The sequence below is a fragment of the Somniosus microcephalus genome, chromosome 3 (assembly GCF_052327205.1).
Source record: "Somniosus microcephalus isolate GS21.2 chromosome 3, FLI_Smic_1.0, whole genome shotgun sequence".
Classification (NCBI taxonomy): Eukaryota; Metazoa; Chordata; class Chondrichthyes; order Squaliformes; family Somniosidae; genus Somniosus; species Somniosus microcephalus.
The window spans coordinates 246,020,251-246,041,694 of NC_140989.1; the positions used below are offsets into that span (position 1 = coordinate 246,020,251).

The window sequence follows — 21,444 nt, forward strand, 5'->3', positions numbered from 1 at the left end:
TGGAGAAAGGTTTGCGTTGGAAGGAAAGAAAAGTACAAGCAAGGCAAAGTAGGACAAAGCATTTTTACAGTAGTTTAATACAATGTGATGGTAGTTCCACAGGGCAGGGAGACGGAATGGATATTTGGAACCGATGAGGGCCGGAAGCAGCTTGGCAAAAGTGCAGAATTCAAGCGTTTGCTGGTGGTGGCGCTGCACCGTGACCAACTCTACGAGAGTATGGAAGCCATTCAGTCTGAGCTGTCTGGGAAGGTGATGGAGTTGGCTCCTTATGGACTTCCACCAAATCAACAGGTAAATGTTTGCTTGTGTATATAATGTGTGTGTGTGAAAGCGGTACTTCTGTCATTCTGTCATTTCCTGTGCGTCTTGTGGGTATGCACTCGAAAGTTACAGGGCGTACCTACGCGCGCGTTACCTCCAAAGAAAGCTTACGCTTCAGAGACGGTTTTAAGCGTATTTACTTTTCGGTCGGACGAAAATTGTTCGCGCCTTATGCAAAAAACCTTCAAAATTAAACTCATTATCTGCTAGCATTGATTGACTGACATCAAGGTTCCACCAATCCTGTTCCGTCACGATTGACCAATCCTACAGTACGGTCCCCTGATGGTTGGCGTGTGTGTGTGTGCGTGTGTGCGTGTGTGCGTGCGTGCGTGCGTGCGTGCGTGCGTGCGTGCGTCGATGTGGCAGCCATTGTGTGACTACCAGCTCTGTTGAGCTTCCAGCTCAAATGACTTCAGCTTCCAGCTAAAACGACTTTCAAAGTTAGTATCTCTTTTACAAATAACATAAGATTTACCAAAAAGGTTTTATAAGTACTTTTACTTTCATTTTTCAAGCTTTTAAAAGGTAGACAGACAGGGACACACACAGGGCCCTAAGTCTGCCACTCGATTTAAAATGTTGCCCAGCACCAGATTCACAAAGGGACACAGACAGGACCCCAAAGCCATAAGTACTTTCACTTTCATTTTTCAAGCTTTTAAAAGGTAGACAGACAGGGACACATACAGGGCCCTAAAGCCTGCCACTCCATTTAAATTGTTGCCCAGCACCAGATTCACAAAGGGACACAGACAGGGCCCCAAAGCCTGGCACGCGATTTAAACCGCCTGCCCCAAAACAGCCCTGGCAACGCCGGGCTCCCCAGCTAGTGTGTATATATGTATATATGTATGTGTGTGTGTATCTATATATATATATATTATGTGTATATATATTGTAATACTCCAATTGTCTTTTTTTAAATTAAAAATAAATCTTTGTCCACTTGGCTGCCAAACTTGTCACTCGTCTCTAGCTTGAGGGGAGAAGGAGTAGGTTCAACTACAATATATTACCCCAAGTGTGGTCGGTGACTTGTATGTCCATCTTTACTGTACTGGTTTGCGTGGGTGAGAGCTAGTTTAATTCATCATGTTATGAAAAAACACATTGTAGTATTTGTAATTTGTGACTTTGGAGAGCAAACATCACCAGTTTGTTGCCCTTGAACAGCTTGTGGACAGTAAGGATTTTAAAAGTTGCACGGCCCCACCATTTTCACTTTTAATCACTTCCTCCCCGCCCCCTCTCCCCAAAGTGTGTTTTTTTTCTCATACCCAGCTGTCTTCAAGATGGGGTACAGTTCCACAGGTGGTGGCAGCCCTCTGCTACCTTCCTCAGGTGACTATATTTTTCATGTGTGAATATGGCGGTGGGTATTGGAAAGCACCTCCGTAACATTGCCCATCTCCGCCCTTGCCTGAGCTCATCCGCTGCTGAAACCCTCATCCATGCCTTTGTTACCTTGACTTGACTATTCCAACACGCTCTTGGCTGGCCTCCCACATTCCACCCTATGTAAACTTGAGGTCATCCAAAACTCGGGTGCCCGTGTCCTAACTCGCACCAAGTCCCGTTCACCCATCTCCCCTGTGCTCGCTGACCTACATTGGCTCCCGGTTAAGCAGCGCCTTGATTTCAAAATTCTCATCCTTGTTTTCAAACCCCTCCATGGCCTCGCCCCTTCCTATCTCTCTAATCTCCTCCAGCCCCACAACCCCCCGAGATATCTGCGCTCCTCTAATTCTGCCCTCTTGAGGATCCCTGATTATAATCGCTCAACCATTGGTGGCCGTGCCTTCTGTTGCCGAGGTGCTAAGCTCTGGAATTCCCTGCCTAAACCTCTCCACCTTGCTACCGCTCTTTCCTCCTTTAAGATACTCCTTAAAACCTACCTCTTTGACCAAGCTTTTGGTCATCTGCCCTAATATCTCCTTATGTGGCTCAGTGTCAAATTTTTTGACTTAAAATACTCCTGTGCAGCGCCTTGGGACGTTTTACTACGTTAAAGGTGCTATATAAATACAAGTTGTTGCTGTTGTTGAGACAGTCAGGGCCGGGGACTTTTATGGCTGTTATCTTTGATTGGCTGGCATAAGCTGTGCTTTAAGTAGTTAAATGTGGTTCTCTGTCCAACTGAGAACTGATTTTGTTACTTGCAGTTAATGAAGGGAAGTTATTACTCGGACACAAACGTAACCGTCTGACTGTGAGTCACTTCACCATCGCAGGAGGCCAACAGAATTAAAACAGTGCTGTATAATACTGGAATTCAGGGCCGCAACTGTGGCCAGGAATTTCCTGACAACTTGCGCTAGTTTACTCGCCGTTTGGGGGAAAGCGGTTACATAAAGGTACAGGTGGCCACAGGATAGAGTGTTGACCCTTTTTGTCCCACTTTAACTGTGTGGCCCTAGAATGACATCTTTTCCCTTGACTGGACATTAAGTCAATTGTGGTAGTGACAGCGGTATCTTAGGGTGTTTGTTTTTCAGATGGTGCAGACAGTGGAAGCATAAATACCTACTTCACTGTCGATATGCATGAAGAATATTTTGATGCAATATAAATAAGCTCACATACCTCAGAACAGATAGAAATTATGGGTTACATTTTCTGCTGTTTTGTGATTAAAAGCTGGAGTCCTAATGTGTGTAATCACTGCTGTTGTTTGGAGACTTGGAAGATTTCTAGACATCTTGTCTCTAATTGACCTTTTACTGTGTCAGGAAATGATTACTCCAGAGTGCAATTTAACAAATGGATGGAAAGTACTCTGCTTTGCTTTGCCGTTTATATGTGACGCAGCAAATGTTCCTTGAAAGAAAGAAAGACTTGCAATTATATAGCACCTTTCACGACCACCAGACGTCTCAAAGCACTTTACAGCCAATGAAGTATTTTTTGAAGTGTAGTCACTGTTGCAGTGTGGGAAATACGGCAGCCAATTTGCGCACAGCAAGCTCCCACAAACAGCAGTGTGATAATGACCGGATCATCTGTCTTTGGTGATGTTGATTGAGGCATAAATATTGGCCAGGACACCGGGGAGAACTCCCCTGCTCTTAGTGACTTGGGATCTTTTACGTCCACCTGAGAGAGCAGACGGGGCCTCGGTTTAATACTCCTGTGAAAGAGTATAAAAGTGTTTTATTTTTTTCCATTTCTCCTTTTGAAAATGAGCAGCTTGAGCAGCAAATATTTCCCTTAAATGACAATGATTTTGTTATTGTACAGGTCCCGTTTCTTTCAGTCGGTGGAGATATTGGGGTTCGCACTGTCCAGTATTGTGGTACAAGCGATATGAGCGGGGAGTATGTCATTGAAGATGTAAAGGGAGAAGATGGCAACTATTTCCGGCATCTCATATTCCTCAGTAACGTCAATGTGGTGCAGTCGGAGGCGAAACTATTGCACAGCACCTCAAAGTCAGGTATTGTTTCTGGGTTTAGCTGTTGCTTAATGAAAATTGAGAAACTGATAGTTGCCCAAATACGTGGAATGGAAGATACCAGATAGTGACAAATCGAGGGTCTTGGATGACCTCTCGTTGTAAAACGTTTCTATGTCTACTGTTTCAATTGCTCGAGTCTGTGTTAAGCCGAGTTGTGTGCCAACAGCAACTGTCCATTCACAAACTGAACGCATGATGGATATTACCTTTGAGATACTGTTGCTGTACGATGGTTGCTCTCTAATCTCTACTTGATTTAATGTCTACGTGTATTTTCTGTGTGCTGATGTGAATGCATTATATTTAGGGTAAATCTTCACTGAACCCTACTTAATTCAAGCCATGAATTTCAGGGAGGAAAGACATTAGTATTTTTAGATCAAATTTAAAGATCTGCTTATAATATATACCATCTCTCCTCTTTCCACCACCCCCTCAAACCACTTTTGGAGTTTTTTTGGGTAAATATTGTCTGTATTGTACTTGCAGATTTATGGTATATGCTATGTAGATAATTCACCTCCCTCGTTTGCTGGATTTTTTAATATTGCTGAGGGAATGCGACGCAATTGACTGCTGATAATCATATTTTTAAAAATTCATTCTCGGGATGTGGGCGTCACTGGCAAGGCAAGCCCATCCCTAATTGCCCTTGAGATGGTGGTGGTGAGCCGCCGCCTTGAACCGCAGAGCGCAGTTAAGAGTCAACCACATTACTGTGGGTCTGGAGTCACATATAGGCCAGACCGGGTAAGGATGACAGATTTCCTTCCCTAAAGGACATTAGTGAACCAGATGGGTTTGTTCGATAATCCGGTAGTTACATGGTCACCATTACTGTTCTAACCCCAATTGTTCTGCACATGTAATGCAAAACATGGATCAGGAATTGTATAAACTGCATGCACATAAAATTGCTACAATGGTTGAGGGGTGGAGGGGGGTTTCACAGGAGCTGCCTAATTTTGAACTCTTGGTTTTCACACCTCAGTTTGTGGGGGAATGCCAGGATTTTTCTCCGTGACTAAAAGCGGGAATCTTGCCCTGCGGGGGAAATTGCTGGTGTCCGCCTGCATCATATCTCTCAGCAGTACAGCATGTTGAAGTAGCAGTGCGCCCCTGTCCAGCACCACACAACCCCAGCGTTGGTTTCTCATTTAATAATGCATAATAACCCACAAGCAGAATCTCGCGTTCAATTTAATTTTCAGAGCACAGAACTTTTCTTTTTTTTTCCCCCAAAATAGTTTCATCGCAAAAAAAGAAAAAGAAAGACAAGAGGAGGAGACTGCCATGCTCCGAAGCTGAGAAGACTTCAGATCCCAAACCTGGTCAGGCTGTTGACAAAAGCTACCTATGCTGCGATCATCATCGAGCCATGATAGCTGGCTTGGTTCTCCTAAGTAAAAAGGGTGGTTTACTTGCGGGTAAGGAGCAAAAAAAGAAAAAGTGTAAGGTATAATGTACAACAACTTGCATTTATATGGTGCCTTTAGCGTAGTAAAATGTCCCATGGCGCTTTGTAGGAGTGTAATCAGACAAAAACTGACACTGAGCCAAGGAAGGAGACAGTAAGAACATAGGAACATAAGAAATAGGAGCAGGAATAGGCCACTTGGCCCCTCGAGCTTGCTCCGCCATTCAACGAGATCATGGCTGATCTTGGGCTCAAAGCCACTTCCCTGCCCACTTCCCGTAACCCTTGACTCCCTTATCTTGCAAAAATTTGTCTATCTCCACCTTAAATGTATTTAACGACCCAGCCTCCACAGCTCTCTGCGGCAGAGAATTCCACAGATTTACGACCCTCTGAGAGAAGAAGTTCCTCCTCATCTCAGTTCTAAAAGAACGACCCTTTATTCTGAAACTATGCCCCCGAGTTCTAGATTTCCCCACAAGGGGTAACATCCTCTCTGCATCTAGCTTGTCGAGCCCCCTCAGTATCTTATATGTTTCAATAAGATCACCTCTCATTCTTCTAAATTCCAATGAGTATAGGCCCAACCTGCTCAACCTTTCTTCATAAGTCAACCCCTCTGCTCTGGAATTAACCTAGTGAATTGCCTCTGAACTGCCTCCAATGCAAGTAAGACATGACCAAACACTTGGTCAAAGAGGTATGTTTTAAGGAGAGTCTTAAAGCAGGAGACATTGGAGAGGTTTAGGGAGGGAATTCTATAGCTTCGGACCTAGCCCGGCTGAAGGAACAGTTGCCAATGGTGGGGTGAAGGGAGTGGCGAGGGGGGGGAGTGCAAGAGGCCAGAATTATAGAGGAACGGTAAGTTTTGAGATGGTTGTAGGGCTGGAGGAGTTTAGAGATGGGGATGGGTGAGGCCATGGAGGGATTTGAACAAGAGGATGAGAATTTTAAAATTGAGGTATTGGTGGACTAGGAGCCACTGTAGGTCAGCGAGCAGAGGGGTGATGGCTAACTGCAATCCTATTGATTTGCAATTACGCTCCTGTTTTTAGATAAACATGTAAAGTGTTTGCCTTCAGGCTATTGGTTCCACAATTCAAAAGCCCCTAGATACTATTTTCTCAAATAGCAAGAAGGAACTGGTTCAAAAGGCCTGTATCTTCATGTGAGTAAATGGATTTGAACCTGACATTTTATCTTTCACATTTGCAGCTACATTTTACATCTGAAACCTGGCTAATTAAGATTTTGTTCTTTCCTCCCCTCCCCCCCTCTCCCTGCCCTTACACTTGCTTAAAAACCTGTTAGATATCTAACTTTTTCCAGTTCTGACGAAGGGTCATCGACCTGAAACGTTAACTCTGTTTCTCTCTCTACAGATGCTGCCTGACCTGCTGAGTGTTTCCAGCTTTTTCTGTTCTGTACTAAGTTGTGCTTGGCTACCACCCTTGTCCTTGCTGACATTTAAATTAAATTTTAAAATACTTCAACTCCCTCCATGGTCTTGCCTTGTCCCATCCTATCTCTGCAACTTTCTCCAGCCCTATATCACTCTCCTACCACACTCCATTTCTCTGACCTTTGGCCTTTTGTGCACTTTCCCTCCCCCCTTTTTACCCCACCATTTGGCAGCGGTGCTTTCAACCCCCCTGGAATTTCCTCCGTAGACCCCTCAATCTCTTGATTTCTCTCCTTTTAAAAATGTTCTCAATTTACAACTCTTCAACCAAGCTATTGGTCGCCCCTTCTGAACTCTGGCTCATTAGTTTCCTTGCACCCTATCTGTGAAGCACCTTTTACATTAAAGGCGCCATATAAATGCGAGCTGTTTTGGCGGTGCCCAATTTGTATATATCAAAGTATAAAATGCACAGAAATGAGCCATTTTCATTTTGAGTGAGATGTTACAGATCTTGATCCAAATGTGCTACCTGATTGCGTAAAGCTGTACGGGTGACCGAGCTTTGCTTTACTTGTATCCCCTTTAGACACTCCATTTTCTCTGCTGGTGGTCGGCCTCGGTGGTGGCAGCCTTCCGTTATTTATTCATGACTACTTCTCCCAATCGACTGTCGACGCTATTGAAATTGACCCCGTAGTGCTGGAGATGGCGACCACGTGGTTTGAATTTTCCCAGGACGATCGAATGAAGGTGATTCTGGCAGACGGCTTGAAGTATATCAGTGCACTCGCAGACAGTGGTAAGAATCCTAGAATATCAACATTTGTAAGAGAACCTTTACATCCTTCCCCAATTATTCTTATCCCTCCTCTTCTTACGAATGAGTCTGTAATTTTCTGGATTTGTCCAGTAGTCATTCTTAGAAAACAAACACACATACGTACATGTGTTTTCTGACTGACAAGAACTTGGATTCTATTACTACAGTTCAGCACTCCCTGCCCGCACCCCCCCCGTCTGATCATCTTAGGTTAGCATGGCATGGCATCCTTCAATATCACGTTGCTAAGTGCAGCTGTTTTGTTTATTTTGCTGTTAAGGAATTTTATTACCCCTGGGGTCATATCGATGACTCAGTTGCTGGACAGATCAACTGAATCACTTCTGTGGTTCCTAAGGTTTCAGCAATGCCTATCTTGATCCTCCGTGGGGACATTTACTGTAGCATTCATCATTTGCCTCTGGCCTTTCCCTGGCTCCCCTCCCAGAATTAAAGACTAAGGCCTCGATTTTAACTCGGCTGTGGGCTATTGGTGTGTTCCCTGAATTTCGTGTGTCCCACATGAATCTAAATGGATGTGGGAGATTGATGCAATTTTAACTCAATTGGTCAATTGATTTCCAACGTGTGGGAAGCCTTTGCACATGGGTTTCTCATGACTGAAAGTCCCCTCCGATGACATCATCATTGCTGCTGCATTTAAGGTCCACAGCAAGCCTTGCTTCTTCTGCAGACTGCCAAGCTTTCTCCATTTGATGGCGCAGGAACAATGACCAGCAGGAGGCCAAGAGCAGCTCCTAAGTTTGATGAGGCAGCACTACAGGCATTGGTGGATGGGGCTAGGGCCCACAGGGAGGTCCTGTTCCCTTCATCAGGGAGGAAGAGGCCTCCCAGTCAGACCAAGGCGCTGTGGATACAGGTGGCTGGGGAGGTCAACTCCTTGGGGGTCACACGGCGCACCTGGATGCAGTGCAGGAAAAGATTCCATGACCTTCAACGCACTGGAAAAGTAAGTATGAAGTTCCCATCACCCTTAACCTGATCCCCATTGCCTTTCCTCACCAGCACTCAGCTTTAGCAATCTCTTCCTCTACATCCCACTTGACTCTCTCATCCATGCACCCTTACCCATTCCCCCTCTCTCTATGCTCACATTCACATAACTATTCCACCATGCAGCCCTCACACTCCCTTTCACTGATGCTTTCAACACAACTGACAACACACAAGGGGGGCCCTTGGTCTTGCAACCTCACTCCATCTTTGTCTCCTTCTAAGTATCTATGCTATGCAATCCCTACACTCACTCCTTCATTCTCACTCAACCTCCACTTGTCTCCCTCATTGCAGGAAAAGAGAGCTCACAATAAAAGGGAAAGAGCGAGGACAGGAGGAGGCCCACCCTCATTGGCCCAGCTCACCCCCTGGGAGGAAGCCGTCCTGGAAATTGTCGGGGTTGAAAAAGATGCGCACATTGGGGACGGACAGACGGGTGCATCACAGCAAGCTGGTGACAGTATAGTTTTCCATCTCTCTCATTGACATTGCATGAGTCGCTGATAATGATTCTGAAGCTATAACAGATGGACTTATGATCATCTGCAATATGCAATGTGCATGTAACCTTGACTTCACATCTCTAACTCTTTCCTTTACTCCCCCACAGGACCATCGAGAGCCCCTGTCCCCACTGTCCAGGAGGAAGAGCCTGAGCTTCCAGACTCAGAGGAACCTGCAACCTCTGAGGGCGCAGCGTCAGCAGGAATAAGCACACCCAGCACCAGCGCAGACACTCCCACCTTGGTGGGACCTTCGGGACATAGAGTAGTGTTGTCACCTGGTGTATCACAGCTCACAAGTGAGCATCAGCAGATTGTGGAGACAGGGACAGCAGTGGAGAGTCCTCATCGGAGGGTGCAAGACACTGCCAGCTCGGCTCAGCTGCATGTCGACCCTCTGCCTCTGGGTCCATCCATAAGATCAGAGGTGATGGAACTCCATGCACAGATGCAGGAGTCTCTGGCAGGTTTTGTCACTAGGGTCGCTGCGAGTGTGGAGCGAATGGAGGAGTCCATAGCGAACATGAGCAGAGCCTCTGTGGAGTCATTTGGCGCATGAACGCATCACCACGGAAAGGATGGCTACCTACGTGGAAATGATTGCTGCCTACAGTAGAGGAGAGGAGGGCTACGGCCATGGAGGAGGTTAGTCGCCAGGGCATGGAAAACATGGTGTGTTCAGAATAGAATGACATCTCTTGAGGAGCGATGGGCATCTATTGAACATAGAAACCAGACCTTCATGGAAGTCCTTCTGAGTAGGACTGCCAGTGCAGATACGGGTCCCCATGGCCCCTCTGATGTGCAGCAAGGTGCTCTCCAGCCACTTGCAGGCGCGGAGGGGGACCTGACCCATGAGAGGGAGGTTGGTGGCAGACCTCAAGGAAGTGGGGGCTCCTCTCCAGGCGCTCACACTTCTATGCCACTGCAGAGCCCTCGGTCAGAGCCCCGCCGGAGTACACACCCAAGTGAGATAGACGTCTCAATCCCTGCACAGGCGCAGGATCAGCAGACTGCTGACGAGCCCTCACAGGCTCGCCACCCCAGAGGATGCCCGCCAAAGGTGTCGAGACAGGAGCAGCAGGAAAGTGAGCAAGGGGCCTCCACATCTGCTGAAGCCACAGGGGAAGCACTACGTAGGAGCACGCGTAAGAGGAAAATAAAGCACAAGTAGTCACACGGGTAGTCACTTGGGTGAAATGTTATGTATTATTAAAAGTCATCAGATGAATTCTGTCAATAAAAAGTCTGATGGCTACTGCTGTATTTGTGGTGTGTGTCATTTCGCGAATGGGACTTTCACATTGAGGGCTTAGGATTACTTGCAATTGTTAGTATGCTGGACAAATAGCTAGGAATCCGCAGTGTCTTGGCCATTGTCGATGCTCCGGTAAGAAGCTGCGAGGCATAAGTGCTTGATTGGCTAGGCTAAGCAAATCTTGCCTCCCGGGCAGCAATGTTCTGGCGTAATGCTGCTGCTGGTTGTTGCTCCTCTACAGCATGGTCGTTTTCGCCCTCCTCCTCCTCATCATCATCTGAGGAGGATATGTGAGGAGCCACTTGGTCCTCAGGAATCTGCAAGCCACGACGCTGTGCCATGTTGTGAAGTGCACAGCAAACCACGACGATTCTGGAGACCCTGGCTGCTGAGTACTGCAGGGCTCCACCTGATCTATCCAGGCATCTGAAGCACATCTTCAGCAAACCAATGGTTTGCTCGATAATGGATCTGGTGGAAATGTGGCTGGAGTTGTAGCTCTCCTCAGCTTCGTTGGCTGGCCCCCTCAATGGCGTCATTAGCCAAGTCCTCAGGGGATAGCCCTTGTCTCCAAGTAGCCATCCGTGAAGTTGGTCTGGCGGCCTGAATAGCGGAGGCACACTAGACTGGATCAGTATGAAGGAGTCATGGCAACTGCCAGGGTACATGGCACAAACATGCAAAATCTCCTTCTTGTGGTCACACACCAGTTGAACGTTAAGGGAGTGGAAGCCCTTGCGGTTGACAAAAATACCTGGATTGCGATGGGGTGCCCTAAGGGCCACATGTGTGCAGTCAAAGATGCCCTGCACCCTTGGAAAGTCTGCCAGATGAGCTAATCCAACCGCTCGCACCGTCACACTTGCGCGATCCTTGGTGAAATGGATGTGATAGGGCAAAGAGGGCATCGGTTACCTGTGTGATGCAAATGTGTGCGGCCGCCTGGGAAATGCTGCTGATGTCTGCTGATGATCCCTGGAATGAACCTGAGGCAAAAAAGTTGAGTGCGGTGGTGACTTTGATGGCCACTGGTAAGGAGTGTCGACCTGGTGCTCTGGGCAGCAGGTCTTGCTGTAGCATTGCGCAGATGTCAGTCACTACCTCTCGTGAAAGTCGGAACCGCCTTTGGCACTGCTGCTCAGTCATGTTTGAGGTAGCTGACCCTGTGTCTGTAGACGTTTGGGGGGTATCTCCTGCGCTGACGGGCTTCCAGCCACTGGCCCCTTCCGGCCTGTGCAGCTTCAGGTGGGTGAGCAGCAGCCTGGCACTGCTGCTGTTGCTGGTGCTGCTGTTGTTCCTGGTTCTGCTGCTGCCGCGGCTGGTGCTCGACCTCCTCTAATGCCCAGAAGGGAAAGAAATAAATGGCTCCCATGCTTCTGGCATATGCCTCCGTTGAGGAAGCACTGAGTGAAGGTGGCGAGAGGGGTTTCCCAGGGGTTCGCACTGGAGATGTGTGTAAGGCGCCAACCTTTCACAGGTGTGGTTAAGCCTGGTAAAAGTTGCCCCAGGCCTGAGGCAACAAAGTCCTGCCACCTGCAAATGATGGCTGATCAAATCTCCTCTTTAATGGTTGACCTGCAGCTGATAGTCAGCAAGCCAATAGTGCTCCCGCCAGGTTTCACAGTCGTGATTCCCACCAGGTGTGTTTTACGTGGGAAAGGGTTAAAATTGCAAGGGACTGTTAAAATGGGATTATAGAGGTCATTTAGTGGTGATTAAGGGCCTTAAAGACCAGTCCCGCCTGTTGGATGCGGGATGGATTCGGGACCATCAGACATGCCTGAGTAAAAATGGCTTGGAGTCGGGAACCAGGCCGGGGGTCCCACCTGCCAGTTTTTGCGATTTTTAACCCCCTGCATGCCTCTAAGCCCACCTCCATGGCTCAGTTAAAATCGACCCCTCACCCTTAGCTCCTGCATAATTTCTCTTTCAACGTTTCTTGCTTAACAGCTGCCTATTCTGTTTTATTTGATAGTCTGTAGCTCTCTGAGGATATTAGAATTGTTGACCTAACCATCCTTATGTCTGCTTAGTTTTTTTTAACAGCATAATCCTTGTCAAACCCATCTGCATTTACTGTCATCTTTGTAAACTTGCACTGCGAAGTTGTACCTTGTATCCTAGGTCAGTTTTTTTTTTACCTGATCCGTTTCTGGGATCCATTTTATTCCATTTACTGATTACTCCACTTGCAGTGTGATCAAATCACTTTGCATTTTTTTCATTCCATCTCATTTGTCTTTGGTTGAAGATTCTTACTGGAGGAGTGTGGGCAGATAGTGGATTGAATGCTCCTGCTTTTTGCTGTCTCCCTTTTCTGATGTGCAAGATTTGGCAAGTGATCATTCTCCATCCTGGGTAAAACATTTTCTAGGTCAGTCAGCCTGGCCTGCTGAGTATTTCTAGCATTTTCTGTTATTTCAGACTTCCAGCATCCGCAGTATTTTGCTATTGTCTTTATAAGGCTATAGGATTTATCATGCAATGCCAGTTATACTTTCACCTGCATTTCATCTGAAAGTGAATTTGTTCTCGCTATCTGCAAATTTTCTCATTTACCACTGAGTGGGGAAGTTACTAATTAACTGCATGTCCTTCTATTCAAGCTAATCCTTTTTAAATTTGTCATTTTTTTCCCCTAAGTGATGGGATGAAAAACTTTGCTAGTTTCTGACCTGGCTAAACCCATCCTTCCATTGTCTTCTAATTCAACTCTTCAGCTGGCATACTGCGCCACTTTCTCCAGTCTACTGCATCAGCAAATCTAGCACATAAATGGGACTTTGCTAGGCTTGGCATTATCATGTTTTCACTAATGGAAAATGTTAGTGCTTATTGTAGTTTTCCCTTCCTCTGCTTCACAGTTCAGTACTCCGTCTTCGTCTTCTTCTTAGGCAGTCCCTCGGAACCGAGGAGAAAGGTGGAAGATGCCTATGCGTGAATTCTTTTAACGTGGGGTGGCCGTGGCACACCAGCTACCACATGGGCTTGACAGAGCAAGGTCTTGGTCCAATGGCAAGGGGATCCAAGACAATTGGAGACCAGACTCTGCTACATCGGCCTAGCATACGCACACAAACAGACTCCTACTGTCCTCCTCCCTCCTTCCTGCAGGTCCTCTCTGCCTGAGTTTCATAGGCTGCAGTGTGGTCCTCCCGACCCCGCTGCTGGTCCATGCTGCGCCACCCCTGGGCCCCGACCTCGCTCCTGGGTCCCGACCAAAGTTCAGTACTAAGCATGTACTGAAAGCCAAACCATGAATGGTTGAACCAGCTGAGTGGGTTAAAATTTTAACCCCTGCGATTCTGCATGATGGTGCACTTTCTGAATTAACTTTCACAACATTTTCCAGCAGCACTTTATCTCTTTGGTTTGATTGTTACTTCCCCTCCCCACCTCCCACCTATAAGTTTCATTTTAAACTTCTGAAGCTTTGAGCAATAAAGCCAATAGTTTTTAATTTTTCTGATGTATGAATGTGCACTATTATTCTCCATTAATCCAAATCCTGTAGCCACGAGTTCAAACAGAAAGAAAGTGATCAAAGTCAATTTGTTTCTTTTGTTGCTGCAGGGAATGGCTCCTATGATGTTGTTATGTTTGATGTCGATAGCAAAGACACCACCCTGGGAATGAGCTGTCCTCCTCCAGCTTTCGTGGACGACGTATTTCTAACGAAAGTACGAAAGCTTTTGGCACCCCAAGGTGATTGATCGTTTTCTTCGAATTACTTTGTAAATCTGTGTTGCAATCAACTGTATTTATACAACGGGATACGCATGTGCATTTTTGCAGAAAAAAATCACGTAGTGCAAACTAAAATTCAGCGCCTGCACCTTTTTTTGTGAAGTTTTATTTTTGAACCTCGTGCATCAGTCCAAGGTTTTGTTGCTTGGCTTTAAAGCAGCAATGCAATCTGGGTGCTTTTTGCATTTTTTTGTAATGTGGATCACAGTTCTGAACATTCAACATATCTGCTCAGGTTTCTACATACCGAGTTTAAAATGCTGTGCAGTGGTAGCATTCTCGCCTCCGAGTCAGAAGATCGTATGTTCAAGCCACACTCCTGGATATGAACACTTAGTCTAGGCCGACACTTCAGTGTAGTACTGAGGAAGCGCTTCACTGACTGAGATACAGTCTTTCAGTTGAGACATTAAAACGCCATAGATGGATGTACAAGACCCCATGGCACTATTCAAAGAAGAGCAGGGGTGCCCTGGCTAACAATTATCCATTAAACAACGTGAATGAAACATTATCTGGTCATTTATCTCATTGCTATTTGTGGGATCTTGCTCTGTGCTGCTGTATTTGCCCACAGAACAGCAGTGTCTACACTTCAAAAGTACTTCATTGGTTGTGAATTGTTTTGGGACATCCTGAAGATGTGAAAGGTGCTAACCAAATAAAAGTTATTTTCTATATTTTCTTTTTCTATAAAATTGTCTTTTATATCTAGATACTCATTTTGCCCTTGGGTTCCCTGTTGCATGTACCACTGGGGGATGGGAGGACAGGCGATCTGCTCTCCAGTAGTTCCTAATAGTTGTCTGTACTAGGTGCATGAGAGTACCCTAGTGACGACACTCTCCCTCTGATATTTTCTTTTTGTGGGGAAGAGTATGGTAAGTGCTCAGTGCTTTTCCATAGTGTCAGACCTCTCTGCAGCCTTTGACACAGTGGACCACACTATCCAATGCCTTTCCTCCATTGTTCATCTCAGTGGGAGCTACCCTTGTTTGATTCCACTCTTACCTATCCGATCATAGCCAGAGCACCTCCAGCAATTGGCTTCTTTCCCACCCCCGCACCGTTGCCTTAGCAGCCCCCAAGGATCTATCCCTGCCCCTTCCTCTTCCTCATCTACATGCTGTCCCTTGGCGACATCATCTGCATTGGGGTCAGCTTCCACATTCACAGAAGTGACCCAGCTCTACCCCTCCTCCACCTCTCTCCACCCCTACACGGCTTATGTTTTATCAGTCTGCTTGTCCAACGCCCAGTCCTGGATGAGCTGCAATTCCCTTCAGATAAATGATGGTAAGACTGAAGACATCGTCTTCAGCCCCTGCTACAAAATCTGTATCTTTGCCACCGATTCGATTCCCCATCCTGGCCATGGGTACCGGTCCCCCAAAGGTTGTAATTACAATTCTCATCCTCATGTTTAAATCCCTTCATGGACTCACCCCATCAATCTCTGTAACTTCCTCCAACTCTACACCTCACCAGCCCCTCCTGCCCCGAAACTTCCTGTTGCTCTGACTATCTGGCCTCTTGCACATCCCCCCTCCCTTTGCCTCGCCATTGGCAGCAATGCCTACAGACACCTGGACCCCACGCTCGAGAATTCCCTCCCTAAACCCCTCCGTCTCGTCACGGCGCTCTACTCCTTCAAGACCCTTTTTAAACCCACTTCTTTGCCCAAGCTTTTGATTACCCCCTCCTTGTATCTCCTTTGTGCATGTTTTTTTTATTAGCCCTCAACGCCTTGTGACATTTTCCTATGATGAAGGCACTACATAAATGCAAGTTGTTGCTGCTCGGCTGTGAAACTTGTGCCATGGTTACTTGATTTTCAAAAACTGAGCTTGTTTAATGTATTTGCGTTGCTTTAACGTGAAGATTCAGTCAGACTATTGGGTATATGAAAGTTACTACAGGAAGGATTTTCAACCGGTTTGGTGGGGTGGGAAACATTTGAAGTTTATAGGCTTAAGATTATTTCACAAATTACTTTGCAAATCACAATGCGTTCGGTTTGGTTGGTTGCTATAATATGTTAAAATTTGTGTCAAGTGATCATAAAAATCTTCAAATCATTTAATATTTTATTAATGTCAGGAATTGATTAATAGCAACCTTCCTTTCAGCATTACTGCAGCATGTTGGCAAAGATCGCTATTGATTTCTGTATAATAAACCCTTTTTAAGATTTATTTATGTTAAGCAATGTTTCACTCTCCTGGTCTTGGATGACCAGAGCAAAATATGTCTTCAGAAATACAAGTAAAAATCCTTCAAGCCATCCCTGTGCATCTCCAGCAGGTGCTTTAGAGCAGCATTTGCAGAGATTTGGGAAGCAGTCCACTGCCTGCTGCTGCTTAGGGAGTGATGCTTTCCACAAGGGAACTTAAAGTGACCGGGAGAAACTGTATTTTAGTTTGCAGAGGTTAAGGGGAGGATGATGGAGGGGGGGGCGGAAGTACTGTTTGGTTCAGGTTGAGGTTCATTGTCAAAGAGAACTTTATTCTGCATCTGGCCTGTGCTATACCTGTTCCATAACTTCCCCGAAAGTATGTGCTGTGTGAAACTTAGAATAGTGTTCACCTCTCAGCATGGACCTTGATTCGTCACCTTGGTGAATTTGAGAACTTCATATAAAACCCCAGGATGTTTCTGTCAAACAGAAATAGAATCTATGCATGGGTTTTAATGCATACTCATTTTCAATGTTTCAGGACTCTTCATTCTGAATCTGGTCTGCAGAGACTGCACACTGAAAGAGAAGGTCATGGCAGCAATCAAAGAGGTATTCCCTCTTATTTACCTCCAGAAGATTGAGGGCGAGGTAAATGAAATTTTGTACTGCCAATTGACCACGGAATTTAAAGCTGGATCGAAAAACCTTCTTGAGGCAGGTCAGATACTGGAAAATACTCTGAAGAAACCCGGCAGACACTGGGACCAAACTTATAACCTTGCAGAAATGTTGAAGAAAGTTACAATTGTGTGAAGATTCCCACATCCCTTGACTAGACGTGTGTATGATAACATTTCTGTTTATTATTTGCAGTGACTTACATTGCCATTCACCGAGAATATGGACTCGTACCGTTCAAATGTTCAGCACTATATTCTTAAACAAACAAAATGGGTGTTGCCTTAACGTATTGCTCCAGGTATATATGTAGTGCTATGAAAAACTTCAATGCTATTTAAGATCAAACCATTTCTTCCAAAGTTCCTTTTGGCAGGAAAATAATGAACTGTGCATTCATTTTGCAACGGAATGTGTTTGAGATGTTGAATGGTGCTTTGTACCAAATACACTCCAATTCCCCGATAGCAGCAGGAAAATGGTAGAAGTGATGGTACAGCTCCTTTGATGGTTTATTGGCTATAAGTGACGCTATGTACATACTGAGCCACACAGACCATGACGTTCAGGTTCAATGCAATGCCCAGTTAGCTGATCTTTGCCTCAGTAGTGGGTGGGGTGGTAAATTAGCCTCAAATGGTTATGGCAAAATGAATCATATTTTAGGACGTTTGTGTGTGTGTGTGTGTGTGTGTGTGTGTGTATATATAAATATATATTATATATATATATATATATATTAAATATCTTTACTTTCTGGCTTTTACAAACAGTTATTTATTGTAGATTTACATGACAGATCAGTAGACCTTCTGACTCTGCTCCGTTACAGTGGTGATGGGCTCAGTGATCATATTTTATTAGGTAGTAGGAGATGTCTCTAGGTTTTTCCCAATTGCACCACAGGTGACGGCTTTTGTTTCAGGAGGAATTGATTTTTGGTTTATTTTGCGCGCTCTCTCTCTCTCTCCTGAATAAATTGGCATTGTGAAAGTATGTAATTTGAGTGTAAGCTTTGCTTTATATTTTTGTGTAACAGTTTGCGTCATCTTGCAAGTAAGCATTCTGATGCTAACAAGAAGATTGTTTAAAATGGTGAGTTTTCGTTAATAAAATGAAATCTTTCCTGTGATGTAGGGTGACCGAGTGTTGACTGTACGTCTTTGAGGCGGGGCGGGGTGGGGAAGTTGGCGAGCGTGATGGGAAGAACCTGTGGAACTAACAGTATACCTACAAAAGATTTTGCTTCAAGATTGCTTGAGTGCAAGCTAATGTATCTTAGTAGTGCACTCCAGTGACTGATTGCAGATCAATTCTGTTGCCTAGGCTGACTTTCTTCTTAATGGCCTCCTTCCCTGCCTCGATGGCAGCCTTTGTTGGAACTGACCCTGAATATGTGTTTCACCCTTTTGTTCCTGTGTCATAGGAACAGGGTAGGCCGTTCAGTCCCTCGAGCCTGTTCAACCATTCAGTTAGCTGATCAGGGCTGATCTGTACCTCAACTCCATTTACCCATCTTTGATCCATAACCTTTGATACTCCTACCTAATTAAAAATCAAATATGTCTACAGAAAATGAGAGCTCGATCCCTCTCCTGGCCAGCGGTTGGTCAGTGGGGCTGCCAACTAAATTGGTTACAACCCACCCCTCTAGGTATTGGGCATATAAAGGCATGGTGTGGCTTGTGGGTAGCAAAGGCTCTCGTATAGGAGTGGTCTTTGGGATATGGGGACAAAAGTGGGTATATGGAGTTAGTGCACAGATCAGCCATGATCCCATTGAATGGTGGAACAGGCTCGAGGGGCTAAATGGCCTACTCCTGTTCCTATGGTGCAGAGAGTGAGAGAGAAGAATATACCTGAGGTAAAAGTACCAGACGTAATTGTTACCGAGTTTAGATGTGCAAAAACGTGCACTATATAAATGCTTAGGTTTTGTATAGATATAGATAGATATATGTATATAGCTGATAGATGGTGTGTGTGTTATATATAATATAGTTTTTTTCATCTTTGAAGATAGTGATCAAGGACAATATTGGAGAGGTGTTGGAGGAGGATGGTGTGGTCGACAGTGTCCAAGGCTGCAGAGAGGATGAAGAGGGATAACGCACCACAGTCACCGAGGTTGTCATTTCTGACTAGTCAGGGTGATTTTGATGCTCTGGAAGAGGTGGAAAACTGATTGATTGGATAGATTCAAACCAGGAAATGTGGGAAAAATTGGCATGGATTTGGGAGGCGACAACATGTTCAAGGAGAGGAAAGGGAGATTGGAGCTGGGGCAGCAATTTGCAAGGACAGAGGGGTCGTTGGTGTTTTTTTTTTGAGGGGGCGATGATGGTGGTTTTGAAAGGGAGGGGGACAGAGCCTGAGGAGAGGGAGCTATTTACAATGTCGGCTCGCATTGAAAATAGGCAAGTAGTGTTGTTTACTTGTTGCTGACGTAATGTTTAAAGTTTGTTGTTTTGACTTTTCAGTATTAAAATTAACTTTGAAGATACATTGGGCTGGATATTCCGATCCCTACGGGTGGGTATGCGCTGTGTACCCACCCGTAGGGACATTGGAAATGTCGGTTTCAGGCATGCACAGCGCTGGAAACCGGCATTTCCGATCTGTGAAGAAAGCTCTTGACAGATCCTCCGGCTGCCCTGGAGAAGGGCCTCTGCAGGCGGATATTTCTGCTTTTTGGAGACCTTCCGCCCACAGAAAACCCTTACGTCTGCTTTTACCAGGCACAAGAATTGTATGGCCTGCTTTTACCAGGATAAGAGTTGAAAAAGGTTGGGGAAAAAAATAAACATTTTCACTGATTTATCATTTTAAAATGCTTTTAAAAAAAGGTAAGTTTATTTTTAGCCCTGTAAAAACTTTAATTTATTTTTTTCAAAAATTTAAATTTTTGTTTAAAGTAGTTAATTTATTGTAATTTCAAGTCATTTTAAAAATGTGATTTAAAAAAAAAAAAAAGTATTTAAAGTTTTACTATGTTTTGGGGGTGATCTTGGGGAAGACAGGTCTCCCTGTCAAATATATGAAGGGAGATTCCCTTTTGTGATTGGCTCCCCATGGCCCACGTGATCCCAGGGATGCTGCGAACTACCTGCGCCTCTGGGATGTGGGCCCTGCGCACCTGCAGTTTGGAGAGGCCCAGCATCGGAATTGTGTGCGTCCCGGGAGCTCTCGGGTAAGGGCGCAGATTTTTCCAGATCGCAGTCCTCCGCCCGCGGGAGGCCTGTGATCGGAATATCTGGGCCAATATCTTGCAATGAATTGAAACATAAAACTGAGCAATACCAGTTAATTGGAGTGCCCTTTCTTGGGAAGAAAACAAATATTCCAGTATATGTTTTGTAGGAAATTCATAAGCAATTCATATCATCTGAATTTAAGCATTCTTGTGCGTGTGAGGGAGAGCTGAATATAAATTAAATTTTTTGAAATTGGTGGTTGATGGTTTCTTTTCAATGTTTTCAACATATGTAGTCAAATACTCAGTGTCCTATGTTAATCATCAAATTAGTGTCTCATGACTAGTTTCACATGATCCTCCTCAAAACACTTCATCTTTGATCTTAGATTTGTTTACCGTCCCAAGTCTTCATGGATTCTCCAATGCAAGATTGTAATAAAAGCATTAAAAAAAAAAGTACCCTAGTTCCTAATGCAGCTGGTTCAGCCTCCTTCTATTCGGGGTCTAGATGCAGTAGGGTGGGGAATGCAATACTTGTGTTGCATGGGTGTGGCAGCTGACTGGGGAAACTGGGTCAGGCTACAGGCAATTAGCGACCAGGAATGTTGCCAATAAATGAGAGCTGGCTGAAGATGGAGCTTATTGCATGTCATCTGAGCAGGTCATTTCAAGCCAGGAATACCAATTTGGCAGGTCTCCTGCAGAATGCTTTCTGACAAGAAAACATTGCAGGAGAAGCACTCGCCCCATTGATTTTAACAGTGTTTATGGGATTAAAAGCCTGCAGACTCTCCTATTTATAATTTAGTTTGACAGTGCAAAGTACCTGTATTCTTCAAAGCACTTTTACTGTTATATAACAATACCTTTATAGAATAAGTTCTGTAGCAACCAGTGCTACTTTTCCCCTGTTTCAGAAAAAGTACCAAAAGTTTCCAGAGAGTAATGCATACTTGAGTAATTATAAGGCATCCAGCTCATTGAAGGGCTCTTAAAGGGATCGTGAAGTGAGGTTGCACTTTCATAATCATGGCATTTTTTAAAACATAAAATAAATGTTATTTAAGATTAATGCAACATATCGTCTATTTCAAAGCTAAAAATAATGTATTCAGTTAATTTCATGGCGAGCAATGTATTTGCTATAATCATAACATGCAAATATTTTGAGATGCAGTATAAGTGAAATTATTCAACCAACCACCAATCTCCTGGGCTGTAATGCCAGATAAGACAGAAATTCTCACAGATGAGACAAGACACAACAAAACTCAAAACAGCAAAGCGCAAAATAAAAGCACACGCTTATTCTTCATCAGACGAGTCTCTCTCAAGTGTACAAACCATGAAGAAAATGTCTGATTTTTTTTGGGAGACAAGGAGATGTCCTAAAATAACTGGCAGAACTTTTGCCTAGTGCTGGAGAAAAAGGCTGCTGTGACC

The 21,444-nt window shown here is 44.9% G+C and overlaps 1 protein-coding gene across 2 annotated transcripts in view; it reads left to right on the plus strand.

Moving 5' to 3' along the window:
- The window catches only part of mettl13 (methyltransferase 13, eEF1A lysine and N-terminal methyltransferase), a 32,805-nt gene extending 12,548 nt beyond the window's left edge, over nt 1–20,257 (plus strand). Inside the window, exons 4-10 of one of the 2 annotated variants that reach the window (XR_015077619.1) lie at nt 95–294; nt 3,565–3,760; nt 5,029–5,208; nt 7,190–7,402; nt 13,775–13,906; nt 16,666–17,106; nt 18,825–20,257. Coding sequence is in view for 1 of the 2 variants with exons in the window: in XM_085982311.1 (XP_085838437.1) it covers nt 95–294; nt 3,565–3,760; nt 5,029–5,208; nt 7,190–7,402; nt 13,775–13,906; nt 16,666–16,940 (1,196 nt within the window). In the remaining variant the exon portion in view is untranslated. Of the gene's footprint in view, nt 1–94; nt 295–3,564; nt 3,761–5,028; nt 5,209–7,189; nt 7,403–13,774; nt 13,907–16,665 lie in introns of both variants that reach the window. The other variant, XM_085982311.1, reaches the window with a different exon arrangement.
- The last annotated feature ends 1,187 nt before the right edge of the window (nt 20,258–21,444 follow it).